Source organism: Elephas maximus, chromosome 9 (genome assembly GCF_024166365.1).
Source record: "Elephas maximus indicus isolate mEleMax1 chromosome 9, mEleMax1 primary haplotype, whole genome shotgun sequence".
NCBI classification, from domain to species: Eukaryota; Metazoa; Chordata; class Mammalia; order Proboscidea; family Elephantidae; genus Elephas; species Elephas maximus.
The window spans coordinates 716,337-732,375 of NC_064827.1; the positions used below are offsets into that span (position 1 = coordinate 716,337).

The 16,039-nt window shown below is 51.2% G+C and overlaps 1 protein-coding gene across 4 annotated transcripts in view; it reads left to right on the forward strand.

Annotated features, from left to right (window-relative positions):
- Positions 1–16,039, forward strand: part of PNPLA7 (patatin like phospholipase domain containing 7) — a 73,242-nt gene that overhangs the window by 2,112 nt on the left and 55,091 nt on the right. For all 4 annotated transcript variants that reach the window (XM_049897188.1, XM_049897191.1, XM_049897189.1 and 1 more), the window contains 9 exons: positions 264–346; positions 2,474–2,565; positions 2,757–2,897; positions 2,977–3,136; positions 4,520–4,600; positions 10,225–10,353; positions 11,052–11,132; positions 12,036–12,150; positions 12,905–13,057. In XM_049897188.1, coding sequence (XP_049753145.1) covers positions 264–346; positions 2,474–2,565; positions 2,757–2,897; positions 2,977–3,136; positions 4,520–4,600; positions 10,225–10,353; positions 11,052–11,132; positions 12,036–12,150; positions 12,905–13,057 — 1,035 coding nt within the window. The remainder of the gene's footprint in view (positions 1–263; positions 347–2,473; positions 2,566–2,756; positions 2,898–2,976; positions 3,137–4,519; positions 4,601–10,224; positions 10,354–11,051; positions 11,133–12,035; positions 12,151–12,904; positions 13,058–16,039) is intronic.

Consider the following 16,039-nt stretch of genomic DNA (forward strand, 5'->3'; position numbering starts at 1 on the left):
TAGGGTGTCTTTTAGTGGTGTTTGAGCTCCTGGGAGGAGCCCTGAAGCCAGCAGCGGCTTTTGTTGGAAAGTGGCGTCCTGTCCTGGTTCAGGATGGGGCATCAGGTGAGGAAGCTGAGCTGCTCGGAGCTGTGTCCCATGCTTGCAGCCCGAGCCTGGCTCCAGTGATGAGAGGAGGCTGTCCTCTCACCTGAGCGAGCATCTGGCTGGCCTTTGCCCTAACGTGGTGCTCAGTGAGGGCCCTCTGCCTCGCTCCCTTCCAGGACAGCTGCAGCCTGCCGCTCCACAGTACAGGTTCCGCAAGAGGGACAAGGTGATGTTCTACGGCCGGAAGATCATGAGGAAGGTAAACTAACGGCCGAGGGTCGCAGCGCAGGGTGGTGGGGCCGCCTGCTTGTCCCCATGGCCCATGTAGGGCAGGGCTTGGGGGTGCACTGCCTCCCCCAGTCTTGCCAGCACCTGTGAACAGGAAACTTTGCCTCCTACCCCAGAGACTGCGGACTGAAGCTGGCCCTGGGGGGAGGGCTGGTGGCTCAGTGCAGGTTCTCAGGAGCCCCTGCCCCTGACATGAAGATGGGGGGACCTGTAGTGCAGATGCTGAGGATGGTCCCCGATGGAGTGGGAATGTGTTGGGCAGAGGATGTGGTCTGGAAGCACTGGGGCTGCTTCGGAGAGTGCGGACATACAGGAGGCTGCTCCTCCCTCAGTGCCTGCTTTAAGGAGGAAAGAGGACTGAGAAACACTCCTGAGACCAGTGGGTGCGGAGTGCCTCTTGCCCCCCAGGGTCCTGGTTCTGGCAGGCACTGAGATTGGGGGTGTCCACCAGGATTGGGAGGCCGAGCTGTGGGGAGCTGGCTCCTGGGGTTTGGGGTCCAAGCTGTTGGGGGTGTGTGGGTCCGTGCAGTTGGCCTCACCTCAGTGTCTCACGTGCCTGGAGCCAGTAAATGCAGAGCTCAGTCTGTGAAGAGGGCCCAGTAGCCCACGGGCCAGGGCTCAGGTTTCCACCTGTCCTCACCTCTGGCTGCAGGAGGCCTTGCCCAGCCCCTTCTGCCGAGGGAGGCTCAGCACACCATCCAGAGGTTTTGTTGAAACCATGCATACCCATGTAGCTAAGAACCAGGGCTTCAAGCGGATTCCTCCTGGGTTAGTCCAGGGCTTCAAGCTGATTCCTCCCAGGTTAGTCGTGGCTGAGGAAGTGAAACTGACTTAGATTTTTTAAATTTGGTTGCTTTGGGACAGTAACCAGAACAGGAGAAATTACAGGTCGAATCTCTGCTGGAAACCTGATCTCCGCCTTTGAAGACAGGAGCAGGGCGTGTGGCACAGCAACCACAGCTCTCGCCCGCAGGGTTCCGTGCAGTGGGAGGCAGCGGTGCCCAGCTCAAGATGGCTGCCGACGCGCGGCTCTGAGTGGATCGCTGTTCCTATCCCTGCCAGTGATCCAGTCTCCTGCATCAGGCTTCTAAAGGGGCTTGCTACACTTCTGAGTCTCCCATTCCAGGGCTTCGACCCATCACTTCTCCCGTTCTCAATACTGTTCCGGATCACCCAGATTATACAAATTTGAGTCTGTTTTGGTTTTGCTCTGTTGGCCATGACTGAGTTGGTTTGAACTGGTTCAGAGCCCTGTTAAGAACAGCTTTCACATGTTGCTTCTCTCTGGTTTCCACATTTGTTCATGGACTTTGTGGAAAGCTCAAACCACCAGAAAGGAAGGTGCCTAAATGTAGAAGAAGGAAGATAAACCCAGGCTGCACAGGCCACTCCCTGTGTCCCCTCCCACAGTGGCCCTGTCTTGGTGCTGGGCTGGGTGCCAGTGTGGGAGGGGCTGTGTATATGTGGTGGGGCCACATGGTGACACTGAGGCGTGGTACTGCCCCTGACGCTGTGGCCAGTGACCCCGCAAAGGGCTGAGCCCCTACCAAGAAGGGCAGGAACGTGGTGAAGGGTGGTGGGAGGATAGCTTGCCGGGGGCCCAGGGCCTCCGCACCCCCAGCCTTCAACTCTGGGCAGTCGGATTGGTGTGGACTGTGAAGAAGGGGGCAAACGACATTCTGGACATGGACAGGTTGTGCAGAGACCCCTGCTGGAGGGGGCGCAGTGCCTGGGGGAGTGAAGTGGTAGATGGTGCCAGGCGTTGGGGCTACGGCAGGGGCTGCATGACAAGGGAGCAAGAGTTTGGGGCAGCAGAGGAGCCTTCTGGGCAGAAGGAGCCGCAGGCCAAGACGAGGAGCTCTGAACAGCATGTCTGTCTGGGGACAGTGGGCTCTCTGCTGGGCCTGAGGTTAGTGAGTGCCATCAGCAGCAGCAGTCCTTGGTCCCCATGACTGCCTGTCTCTCACAGTTGGGGCTCAGGTGGGTGGCCAGGCAGCTCTGGGGTGGCTGGGCTGGGAGGGTGATGGCCCCGGTGGTCCTGACCCTGCACCTGAGAACTGGGTCCAGCCATTCTCTTGGTGTCCTCTCTGCTCTGTAGGTGACCACCCTCCCCCACACGCTTGTAGAGAGCAGCGCTGCACCCCGGCAGCGGGTGAAGAAGAGGACCAAGGTGCTGTCTCTGGCCAGAAGGTATTGGGCCTTACCCTCCAGACCCACACTCAGCCCAGCTGTGTCCCCACCGCCCCCGCAGGTGCTGCAGGGCTGCAGGAGGGATGGCTGCTGCCCTCAGCACCCTGCTCTGCCTTAGGTCAGGGCTTGAGTCCACTGCTGTTTGCTTGAACCCCTCAGGGGTCCTAAAGATGGGTGTTTATGCTTTCTAGGATCCTGCGCTTCAAGAAGGAGCACCCTACTCTGCAACCCAAGGAGCCCCCACCCTCCCTGCTGGAAGCGGATCTCACGGAGTTCGACCTCAAGAGCTCTCGCCTGCCCTCGGAGGTCCTGTACCTGCTGCAGAACGTTAGGTGAGAGGGAAGGTCGAGCACGTGGCCTGCTGGGCAGCAGTGCCTCCTTCCCGCCTCACCTGGGAGGGTGTCCTTCCAGGGTCCTGGGCCACTTTGAGAAGCCACTGTTTCTGGAGCTGTGCAAGCACATGGTGTTCGTGCAGCTGCAGGAGGGCGAGTACATGTTCCGGCCAGGGGAACCGGACAACAGCGTGTATGTGGTACAGGACGGCCGGCTGGAGGTCTGCATCCAGGACACGGTGAGGCGCCCATGGTGGGGCTGGAGGCTGTGTGAGGCCTGTTGTGTTTTCACTGAGAGGCCCGCCATCATCGACTTTTAAACTGATTCTTTGGGAAAAGGCACGCCTTCGGTGGAACGTCCTAACACAACTGCTACTTTAGTTTTTGCTAATTACCTTTTGCTGTTCTGCACAGGTATACCTTTTCTTAAATGGGTTCAGTAGTGGTATTTACATGGTTTTGTTTCTGCATTTTCACCTGATGTATTTTAAACATTTTTAGGGGTTTCTTACGTACTGCCGTGATCACTTGAACCCTACTTTCAGGTTTCTGCTTACAAATTATTTTAATTTTAAGAAAATAACTAATGTAACAATTTTTCGTGCCTCTCTTATGTCATCTGAACCATGATTGCTGGGTGGCAGCCAGGTCTACCTCCCAGGTCTTTTGAGGCGTGTTGCTTCCCAGAGGGGTCATGGCGGCGTGTGAGCCCAGGCTTCTGCCACTTGTCACCTATTTATGGTGAATTCTCCAAGTGCTGGGCTTTTTCCAGCAGCCGCCCAGCCACAGGCACGTGTTCTCTCAGATGTGCCCCACCCTTGTCCTGGAGAGGGTCATAAGGCGATGCCTCACTGTCTTTTTGGGTTTCTAAACCAAAGGTGTTTTCTGGGAGGAGTTTTGATTCTCACATTTGGGGGTCAGTCTGAGGCTGGACTCAATGGGATTAGCAAGGAAGCAGCCCCCATCTGGCCTGGGAAGTCAGGGCTGTGAGCACTAGGGGGCCTGAGACCTGTCCCAGTCCAGAAAGACTGGAGTTGCCTATCTTGGCCTTGGGATAGATGGAGGGTGTCCATGCAGGAGGGTGGTCGCCTACAGAGCAGAGAGGACAGCAGGCTTGGACGCGTTCACTAAGAACCTCTCTGGCTCAAGCTGAGACAGAGGTCCTGTATGAAATCTTCAAAACTGCACAGTTTTATTTCTCTTCCTGTCTCCTTGAAGATTATGTCAAACGCTGTTACTTATACTGACAACTGAATTTTTCTGTCTCAAAGGCCAGAAAAGAACTGGTGTTTTGAAATTTAGCCTCAATCTGTCTGACAAAGGCCAGGGTGTAGGTTGAGACTTTGGTCTGAGGTGGTTACATCTCTTCATGCCTGTTAGTCACCTCATTTTCCTACCCTCAAATTTCCGGGGAGTCCGGTGTGAGTGTATGTCCTCTACCCTCCCTCCAGCTCTTGTTTGGTGGGGCCACCCTGGGACTGGAGGTGTCTGCCTGTGGGCTTTCAGCTGGGAGGCTTTGCTCTCTGGGGCACCAGGCTGAGCCCTGACTGGACTTGGGCATACAGACAGACAGCCTACAAGGGCATATGGACAGACAGCCCTGTTTTTCACTTCATGCACAGGATGGTACCGAGGTGGTGGTCAAGGAGGTCTTGGCAGGAGATAGTGTTCACAGCCTCCTCAGCATTCTGGACATCATCACTGTGAGTACTGCCCAGCCCTGTGGCTCAGTCCCCAGACTCCTGTGACTCTGTCCTGCCCAGATGGCAGGTCCCTTACGGTGACACGGTCAGGCTTGGTCTTGGCAGAAGGGCCCCTTGTTCTGGCAGCAGAAGCTAAGGCGGTAGACGTGGGGCAGCTTGGACAGGACATCAAGAAGGGCTGGGCGCTTGCTGTCTTTTAAGTGGTTACATTTTAGACTGGGTAATACCTGTGCCTGTGGTGGAAATGAGCTCTTCCTGTGCTCAGCCCCTGGGCCTCTCCTGGGAGGGAGGGGGTGTGCGCTGCGATTAGGGCTGGGGAGTCAGGCCAGGTCCGCAGGGAGCTGCTTCCTCTGAGAGGAAGGGAAGTTTGAGAGAAAACGCCTTCTGACGTGTGGTTTGTTCACCGTCTCCGATGACGTTTCTGCCTCATCAAACATTTGTGTTGTAGTTGTTTAAATTACTATCAAGTAACATGGACAAACTCTAAAAACATGGTTGGATGTTTGTAAGTAGGAGTTGCCTGTTGGACCTCGCCCACCCTGAGGAAAACCATTTTCACTCTCTTAGGTGTCCTTTGAGCAGCCTGCTTCCATTGCTGTTCCTGAATTCTTCGGTTCTAGAGACCCTCTATTTACTCCCTGCTGAGGAAAAGGAAGCTGGGGCTTTGTCAGACCGCCAGGCACACCCTCCTCTCCTCCCCACCTCCAGTAGAGTGGTGTTGGTATTGTCACTTTATATGCATCACTCACAACTGAGCCATGTAGTGTACTGTTGTTGTTAGGTGCCGTTGAGTCAATTCCAACCCATAGCAACACTGTGTGCTGCAGAATGAAGCACTGCCTGGCCCTGCGCCATCCTCACAGTTGTGGCTATGCTTGAGCTCATCATTGCAGCCACTGTGTCAATCCACCTCGTTGAGGGTATTACTCTTTTCACTGACCCTGAACTTTACCACGCATGATGTCCTTCTCCAGGGACTGATCCCTCCTAACAATATGTCCCAAGTATGTAAGACATAGTATCACCATCCTTGCTTCTAAGGACCATTCTGGTTGTACTTCTTCCAAGACAATGTGGTGTACTAGGGTTGAATTTCCTTTTTAATCAAGTTTTTGTTTTCTCAGAATTAATAGTTGCCTCATTTTTTGGTTGCTTATCATAAATTTCCACCTGACCCCTGACAGAAATCTCTGTTAACAGTTGGACACATCAGATGCTCCATGCTGGTTATGTTTTCTTAGAGAAATCCCTCTCAGAGTTTGCCCTCCTCTTGTCCCACTCTGCCCTCCCCAGGACTGCCTGCTGTCCCCTCTCCTCCTGGGCATCTCCTGCCCACTACCTTGGGGAGTCTTTTGCCTCCTTTGCTTTCCTCTTTATTAGTTTACTTGCTTGTTTGGGAAGAGCAAACCCTCTGTTAGCTTCCCGAGAAAAGGTGCAAGGAAGATACATTTTTTTGGAAACCTTAGAAATCTAAAATTATTTTATACTGTACCTAAAATGCTTATGTTAGGGAAGAAAAAAAAAAGGTCTCAAATCAATGATCTAAACTTCTTTTTTTTTTTTTTAAATAATATTTCGTTGTGTTTTCGGTGAAGGTTTACATGGCAGTTTAGGTTCTCATTCAACAGTTTCTACCAAATTATTTAGTGACATTGTTTACATTCTTTATAAAATGCGGACATTCTTACTGTTTCCATTCTGGTGTTTCTGTTGGGATTAATTTCCATGCCCCCTTCTCATCTTTGTGTTGAGGTAATGGCTGACCATTTGGTCTCATATAGGTGATTTTTTTAAAGGAGTACAGTACTTACAGGTGATATTTATTGTTTTTTTAGCTAATTTATTATTTAGCTACAAGGTGACCTCGGGTTAGTTTTGGTTCAAGATTTGAAGAGTATCTCAGGGCAATATTTTCAGGGAGTGCTCCAGTCTCAACCAATCCAGTAGACCTGTTTTTTTTTGTTTTTTTTTTTAAGGAATTTGAGGTTCTGTTCCACATTTTTTTCCATTCTATAAGGGTCTGTCTGTTGTGGCCTGATTAGTACAGTCAGTAGGGGCAGCCGGGCACCATCTAGTTCTTTTGATTTTAGGGTAGATGAGGCAGTGGTTCGTGTAGACAATTTGTCCTGTAGACTATTTTCTTTAAACTTCTATTTTAAGAAACTAGGAAAGGAAAAGCAAATTAAACCCAAAGCAAGCAGAAAGAAAAAAATAATTAAAAGCAGAAATCAAAGAAATTGAAAATAGAAAAACAATAAGGAAAATAAGTTAGACCATCAATAAAATGGAAAAATCTCTAGCCAGACTAGTAAAGAAGAAAAGAGAGAAGATGCAAACTACTAATATTAACAGAATGAAAGATAGGACATGAGTGAAAAGACTCATCAGGAAATATCACAAACAACTTTATGCCCAAAATCAACAACTTAGATGAAACGACAAATTCTTTGAAAGACACAAATTACCAGAGCTCACTCAGGAAGAAATAGGTTATCTGAATAGCTCTATATCTGCTAAAGAAAGCAAAAAACCGGGGTCAAAATCTTTCCCGTAATGAAAACTCTGGGTTTAAATGGCTTCACTGGAGAATTCTATCCAACACATAAGGAGGAAATGATGCCATTTTACACAAACTTCCAGAAAATTGAAAAAGAGGGAATACTTACCAATTCAATTTTTTTAAATTTACTTTAATTTTTGTATAATAGACTTTATTTTTTAGAAAAGTTTTAGGTTTACGGACAAATTGTGCAGAAACAGAGTTCCATTTCCCCTCCCCCACATTGTTTCTCCTGCCAGCCCAGGTCAGTTTTCAGGCCAGCATTGCCTTGATAAAAAACTAGACAGAGACATTACAAGAAAAGAAAATTTTAGACCAATAGCTCATGAACAGAAATGCAAAGATCCTCAACAAAATATTAGAAATTTAAATTCAGCAATACATAAAAAATCATGATCAAATGGGGTTTATTCCAGGATTGCAATGTTGGCTAAACATTAGGAAATCAATCAGTGTAATTTACTGTATCAGCAGACTAAAGAGGAAAAATCCAGTGATCATCTCAATAGATGCAGAAAAGCAACTGGAAAAATTCAGCATCAATTCATGATTTAAAAAAAAAAAATCTCGGCAAACTAGAAAAAGAAGAGCACTTTCTTAATAGAGAGCATCTACTAAAAACTTAAAGCTGACATCATATTTATTGATATAAAACTGAGTGCATTCCCTTGAAGATGAGGAACAAGGCCAGAACCCATTCTCACCATTTCAGTTCAGCATCGTATTGCAGGTCCTTGCCAGGGCGCTAAAGGGGAAGGAGGAAAGTAAAAGCATACAAATTGGGAAAGAGAAATAAGCTGTCTCTGTTTGCAAACATGATTGTGCAGAAAATCCTCTGGTCTCTATAAAAAAGCTACCGGAACTTAAAAGTAGTTTAACAAGGTTACAAGGATACAAGGTCAGTATACAAAAACCAGTTGCCTTTCTATATACTAACAATGAAAAACTGAAAATTGAAATTTAAAAAAAGGTAGCATTTACATTAGCACCAAAAAACATGAAATAATCTAGTAAAATATGTGCAGGATCTCCGTCTGAAAACTACAGGCCACTGATAAAAGAAATCAAAGAAGGTCTTAATTAAGAGGTACACTATTTTCTTGGATTGGAAGACTCAATATTGTTAAGATGGCAGTTCTCCCCAAATTATTCGACATAACTCCGATAAAAATCCCAACAGGCTTTTTTCTAGAGACAGACAAGCTGATTATAAAATTACATACACAGGCAAAGGAACCAGAATTGCTGAGAACAAATGACTCACACTACCTGATTTCAAGACTTCAGTACAAAGCCGTAACGAAGACTGTGATGTGTTGGTGGTGTAACGGTGGACACACTGACCAGCAGAACAGAACAGACAGCCCAGAAGTGGACGCACACGCGTTGAGTCAGCAGGTTTCTGACAGAGGTGCAAAGGCAGTTCACTAGGAAAGGATAATCTTTTCAACAAATGGTGCAGGGACAATTGGACGACCATATGCAAAGGGAATGCACCTCAACCCATACCACTCACCTTGACCTGGGATGGACTCTAATCTCAATGCAGAGCCTAACTATAACTTTTAGAAGGACATATTGAAGAAGAAAGTCTTTGTTACCCTGAACTATGCAAAGATTTCTTAGCTATGATTCCAAAAACACAATATGTAAAAAAAAAAAAAAAAAAGGGTACATTGGACACCCCAAAAATGTAAAACTTCACCATGAAAGACATTGTTAAGAGAATGAAAAGTCAAACCACAGGCTGGGCAGGGGTATTTACATAGCACGTAGCTGACAAAGGACTCTATCAGATTATATTAAGGGCTCTTAAAACAAACTCAGTAAAAAATAAACAGATCTTAGTAGATACTTACCCTCACTATTGAAATCATACCTCACTTTAAAAAGATAGGTTTCTCATTCTGCATCCCAGTTTGAAGAGTGGCTTCTGGGGTTTTAAACGCTAGCAAGCAGCCATCTAAGATGCATCTATCAACTGGTCTCAACCCACCTGGAGCAAAGGAGCATGAAGAACACCAAGGACACAAGGTGATTATGAGCCCCAGAGACAGAAAGGGCCACATGAACCAGCGACTACATCATCCTGATACCAGAAGAACTAGATGGTGCCTGGCTACAACCGATGACTGCCCTGACAGGGAACACAACAGAGAACCCCTGAGGGAGCAGGAGAGCAGTGGGATGGAGACCCCAAATTCTCATAAGACCAGAGTTAACGGTCTGACTGAGACTGGAAGGACCCCTGTGGTCATGGCCCCCAGACCTTCTGTTGCCCCAGGACAGGAACCATTCCCGAAGCCAACTCTTCAGACATGGATTGGACGGGACAATGGGTTGGAGAGGGATGCTGGTGAGGAGTGAGCTTCTAGGATCAGGTAGACACTTGAGACTATGTTGGGATCTCCTGCCTGGAGGGGAGATGAGAGGGTGGAGGGAGTTAGAAGCTGGCAAAAAGGACACGAAAAGAGAGTGGAGGGAGAGAGCAGGCTACCTCATTGGGGGGAGAGTAATTGGGAGTGTGTAGCAAGGTGTATATGGGTTTTTGTGTGAGAGACTGACTTGATTTGTAAACTTTTACTTAAAGCACAATAAAAATTATTTAAAAAAAAAAAAAAGAAGGTAGGTTTCTGTCTGGCACAACCAGTTCCCGGAGAAGACGGAAACCAGAACAGATCCCTGGGAACTTGGGGCGCCATCCTTGGGAGTCCTGCAAGTGTGGCAGCCCGTCCCCCAGGCGCCCCTGTGTTTGTTCTGGCTCCGGCCCACCTGGCTCCAGGGGAGGCGGCTTGGATGGGGGAGGGTCAGGCCCTCGTGTTTTGAGGCCTGTTCAGGGAGCCCCGCCGGTGCTGTCAAGCTTTCTTGAGGGGGGGTGCAGGTGCTGCACTGGGAGGCCAGGCTTGGACACGCCTGGGGCTCCTCCCTGTGAGCACTGTCTGAGGGGCCTCCAGTCTTGAACAATGGCTGCGTGCCCAAAATAGCACTGTCCTAGGCAGTAGGGAAGGAGTGTGGGAGGGCACCAGGCAGGCCTGCAAGGGACTAATGGGGGCTCTTGTCACAGGGCCACCCTGCCCTGTACAAGACAGTCTCTGCGCGAGCGGCTGCCCCTTCCACCATCCTCCGACTGCCGGCTGATGCTCTGCGAGGCGTATTTGAGAGGTACCCTGAGACCCTCGTGCGCGTTGTGCAGGTGGGTGCGCCTGGTCGCCTTTGCTGGCTTCGGGGTGGTCTGAGGGGCAGACCACACTGCTTATGATTAGCTCTGCCACACCCACTGGGCAGCTTTGTCGATTTTTGGTGTCAGTTCTGTGCTTGGCAGCACCTGAGTTGGACCTGGCTGGTCTGGGGGAGCATGGGAAGAGCCTAAGTGTTTTGTTTTTAATTGTCTGTTACACTTTACAATAAAAATTAATATTTGTAACCTTAAAGAGCTGTTCAGATCTCCCACTCCCCCAGAGAAAAGAGTATGTTTTATTAAGCTTTTTATTTTGGAAGGAGCCCTGGTGGCACAGTGGTTAAGGGGCTCCACTGCCAACCAAAATGTTGGTGGCTTGAAATTACCAGCTGCTCGGCAGGAGAAAGATATGGCAGTCCACTTCTGTAGAGATTTACAGCTGTGGAAACCCTGTGAGGTCTATGGCGCTGGGTGGGGTTTTTATTTTAGGGTGGTTGTAGACTGACAGAAGACTTACCTACAAGTTCAGAGTGCCTGTGTGTCCCACCCCCAGTGTCAGCGTCAGCTGGCCGTGGTGAGGTGGTGGCACTCAGGCCTCATGCTCCAGTACTGACTGGGTAGCCGGCACACTCACCGTGTCTGCGGTGCAGAGGCCCAGCCCAGCCCAGCCGGCTCGGTGCCTGCTGGTCGAGTGACCACAGCCTCTCTCGCAGATTATCATGGTGCGGTTGCAGCGGGTGACCTTCATGGCTCTGCACAACTACCTGGGCCTGACCACGGAGCTCTTCAACCCCGTAAGTGCCCACGGCCACCCTGACCATCCTCTGTGGGCGTGTGGGCTCTGGGGACATGTTGGGCCGAACTTGCTGTGTGCCCAAAGCAGACACCGCTGAGATGTCGGGTGCTTACTTCTCCTCCCATAGTTGAGTTTTGGGGAAGCTGCTCAGATGTGACAGCTTGCCTCCTCTAGTTTGTCACCTGCATTGGGTAGGTGTGGCCCTTTCGTGGGTCAGCCTCTTACACCTGTCCATGCCAAGAGAGCTGCTGTTGGAGCCTCCCCATGGAACGCCGACCACCCAAACCCCTGCCCCAGCTCCTGCTTTCCACACACGAGTTGTGGCCACATCTGGTCTGGCTTCTCCTTCCATATCTCCCCTCCCACCCTCCTCCCATCTGGTGCCCATGTCCTGCCCTTGATTCTTCCTCTTGGTCTACCTGGGCAGGACTGAGCTGGCATCGACTCCATTAATCACCTGTGGTGCTACGGTTTGTGTAGGAGGGGCACAGGCCCTGGGCAGGGGTCCGGGCCAGACCTCCCAGAGTCAAGCCTGGCCTTCAGCTTCCCAGCCAGTGACCGTGAGTCCTGCCAGCAGAGCTGCTGTGAGATAGAACAAGAGGCTGTTCTCCCTCCCCACTGGCCTGCCCACAGCAGGCCCAGCAGACAGGCTCTGCATGGCCTGCACAGACGGCCCTCAGCATGCCCTCTGACCAGGCCAGCCAGCACTGCACTTGGTGGGGCCCAGGCACTGAGACAAAAGCCTGCTAGGCTGTGTCACCCGTGGTTTCTCTTGATGGCTTGTCCACCTTGGCCTTGTCCCCATGGGCAGTGTAGTGTCCAGCTCCTGGAGAGCTTCCCTGTGCCCCATGCCATGGCCACCACGGAGCCTAGGCCTGCTGACGACCCTCTCATGTTCCAGGAGAGCCAGGCCATCCCCCTCGTATCTGTGGCCAGCGTAGCCAAGAGGCAGATGTCTGGGGGCCTGGACGAGCGGCCAGAGAAACCACTGAGGCCTCAGGAGGCCCCTGACTCAGGTATTGCCCAAGGGCCCCAGGGGCTCGATGACCTCCAACCTTGTGACCTCTGCCCCTGTGGCCTCAGCCCTGATGACCTTAGCTGCTCCCTGCAGGCTGGATGATCAGGAAGCTTGGAGCCATCAGTGAAAGGGACCTAAGGGCCCCCACGAATGATGGGAGGCACAGCCCTGAGCGGCTTCAGGTTCTCCCAGAGCATGCTTTAGAATGTATAGCCTGGAGCATTCTCTCCTGAGCTGGTCAGCTGGGGCTTGCCGTGGGGCTGTGCTCCAGCTGACTACTACTCGGGCCAGTCCTGGCACAGAGTAGGCTGGGTAGTACGCTGCACCTGTAGGAGCTGAGAGCAGGCGAGGACACGTGTCAGTCCTTGAGGTGTGGACAGGGCCAGGGCCTTCTAGAAGGCTCATTTCACCTGCAGCTGCACGGTGGTTTATCCAGGAGTGCTCCCGGGCCCTCAGCTCCACTATAGAGCACTGAAGAAGGCGAACAGTTCCAGCAGGTCTCCTCAGGCACAGGGCCACAGGGGTGGGCAGGGCAGTCGGGTGGGTGGGGCCATGGGGTAGATGGGCCGTGGGGCAGGCAGGGTGTAGAGTGGACCTCATCTGGGGAAGTAGAGCGCCATGGGCCAGGCAGGTGCTGATAGGATGGTCCAGTAGGCTGGAGCTGCTCCCTGGCGTGCAGGCCTTGCTCTCCGTACCCCTGGGAGCTGCGTTGGCACACCAGGACACCCTGCTCACCTTGTGCCCTCCTGCAGATGGAGGGGGTACCCTCGTGGTGGGCTCCGGGCCCCTACTACGGAGGAGCCTGTCTGTCCCACTGCCATCTGCCTATGAGGGGCTTGAGGTCCCTGTACCGGACGAGCTCTGGAAGGCTGTGGCTGGTGGCCCCAGCCCTGCGGCCCCATCAGGTACAGGTCCCGCTCCATCTGCTCTGTCTGTAACATGTGTCCCTATACCCTGGAAGGTTGCAGAGGCCACCCTGATGCTGAGCCTTTTATGTGTGGACAGGAGCCCAAGGCCTGGAGGGAAGGGCCTGCACGTGTGTCTGGACCCCTCCCTCCTCCAAGGTCTGTGTTCCTGAGCTTCCCACTACTTCCAAGGCACTGTTGCTGCAGCGAGCCCCTTCGTCCAGCGTCTCCATCCCCTCCTGCTGGGTCAGGATGCCAGCACATTGGCTGCTAGATCCCACCAGGACCTGGGCCCCGTCCCTCAGCCACTGCCTGGCCTTGCTTCCTCCCTTTCCTGCCCTCAGAGAAGAGCTCAGCTACCGTTGTCCTTGGTGGCCCCCACAGCCCCTGCCTCCTTCCTTGAGCTGATGTCCAGGCTTCCACCAACTGGCCAGCCTGCTGCCCCCAGACTCACTCACCACTCACTTTCCCCCATGGCTGGTCTGTTCCTTAGAAAGCTCTCTTTGTTCTCGTGCTTCTTGGATCACTGGCGAATTAACCACCTCCTTGCTGGTTTGAGAGCTACCTGGGGCTGCCTCTAAGAATCGCATCTTCATGTCCTTTGCCCATTTCCCACACACTCTGGACGGAGCTCAAGCGCCAGTTCTCTTCGAGGCAGATTTCTTCTTCCAGGTCCCACTTGTCTGAGAATGTGGTGTGGACCATCGCTGAAGAGAAATTTTTCGTCCGATTTATTGAAAACTATCGTTTGTCCCTTATGATTGGTGTTGGGGGTCTCAGTTCTCTCCTTACTTCCACTTTCTCAATGTCTTCTCCTAGAGCCTTTCTCTCGGCCCTTTAGCTTCACCTTTCACAGTCATTATTCTGCCTTGCACTCTTGCACAGGGTGTGAGGTAAGGAATCCAGCTTTTTCTTACTGTGTGTCGTGAGTCATTTCCCCAGCTAAACTAGCCCCTCTCTGCACTGCGGTTCTGTTTGCTCCAAGCCCGTATCGTTTAATATGGGGACCTCGAGCCACCTGTGCCTATTTATGTTTACAGTTTAACTAATTAAAATTAAATAAAAGGAAGAATCTGCTCCTCATCACCCCAGCCACACAAGGTGGTGGCTGCCCTGGACGTTCCGGTTCACGGATGCCTCCCTCTGCCGCACGGCTGTCCACCCGGACTTGGTGATTTTTACAGCGTGTGGTCAGGGTCGAGATGCATTTTCTCTCCACAGCTACTCAGTTGGCCCACTGCACCTACAAAATAGATATTTAGTGAATTTTTTCAAATGAGAGAAGCTTGAATGATACAGGACTGAAAGTGTTGGCAATTCACATGTATAAAATTTGAATATAATTGATCTAGTTAATGGTAATTAAGGTATGTTGAATGTGTGGCATCTCCATACGGACAAAACATTTGTTATTGGTTAAGTGCTTAAACATTGCAAGATCTTATCCATATAATAAGGAAGTAGCTGTGTAGATGTAAGCATTTTCCTAGAAAGAGTCTTTAAAATGTTTTTGGTGCTTGGTCTTTGTATTCCTGGCAGTAAGCCCCAGTGGTGCTTCTGCCTTGGGAAGGGCTACATTAGGGCAGGTGGCTCCGGAACAGTGTCGCTGGTCAGGCCTTCTTCCCGCCCTTCTCTGCAGGCGTATGACCAGCAAACTGATGGCTGGTGTCTTAGTTATCTAGTGCTATTAAAACAGAAATACCACAAATGGATGGCTTTAACAAACAGAACATTTTTTTTCTCACAGCTTAGGAGGCTAGAAGTCGGAATTCAGGGTGCTAGCTCTAGAGAAAGACTTTCTCTGTCAGTTCTGAAGGGGGGTCCTTGTCTCTTCAGCTTCTGCTTCCTGGTTCCTTGGAGATCTCCATGTGTCTTGGCATCTAACCCCATCTCTCTTTCTTTCACTTGCTTGTTTAATCTCTTATATTAAATCTCAAAAGAGATTGATTTAAGACACACCCTATACTAATCCTATCTCATTAACATAACAAAGGTAACCCATTCCCAAATGGGATTATAACCATGAGCCTAGAGGTTAGGATTTACAACAAACATTTTGGGGGGACAGAGTTCAGTCTGTAACAGCCAGGTCTAGTTATTGGCCCAGCAGGTGCCTGTCTATCTCAGAGTCTAGCCCTCCTTGATGCAGCTCTCAGGCAGCATCTGCCTGGGAATGTGTGTGCTGTGAGCGCCCTGCCCCAGGAGACCATTGAGCATGGGAGCCATGGTGGCCGACCTTCCTCTCACCAGCCGCCTTGGCTTTTGTTTAAGACTGAGCATTCTGCCGTTCACACTTGTGTAATGTTCTGATACTAGTGTATCGTGGCTGCTTGAAGGTGGTTTACAGCACCCTGTGTAGAACCTTTGTTTTCGTGGCATGTCGTACTGAAGTGTGGTGTGGTCATTTGCACCCTGATGGTGGTGGACATACAGATGTGCCTCACAGCTGCCACCAACCACATCTGCAGGAGGCCAGCCTCCTGGGGAAGCCCACTCTGACCCTCGTCTCATGGGCTAGCATCAGGTGTGTTGTTTCGGGTGGAGCAGCACTTTACAGAGGTGCTAGTGGTATGCACACTGGTTGGCTGGCACTGGATCGAGGTAGCTGGGGCCCCTATGCCAGGCCACCCCAGCCGGCCTCACTGTCTGGCCTTACTGTTCTGGAGCTCCCTGTGGAGGGCCATGCAGGGTGTCCATTTGTGCTCGGGTTGTGACTGACGGTCATGTGCATCTGCACCTGCTACTTTTACAGCTCATATACCTCGTCTGCGCAGCCTTGACGTGAGCTAGAGCGGCCTGGGAGACAGGTGTCTGCTTTCTACCTTCAGAAGGGAAACGTGGGGCAGAGGAGGCAGTTGGGCACACAGGTGGTGGTCAGGGAGCCTGGGCCAACTCTGGGGAGCCGACTCCAAAGCTCACACCTTCCTCTGAATTCAGACCCCTGGTCTAGATGCACCGGCATGTGAAAGCTGACTGTGGCCA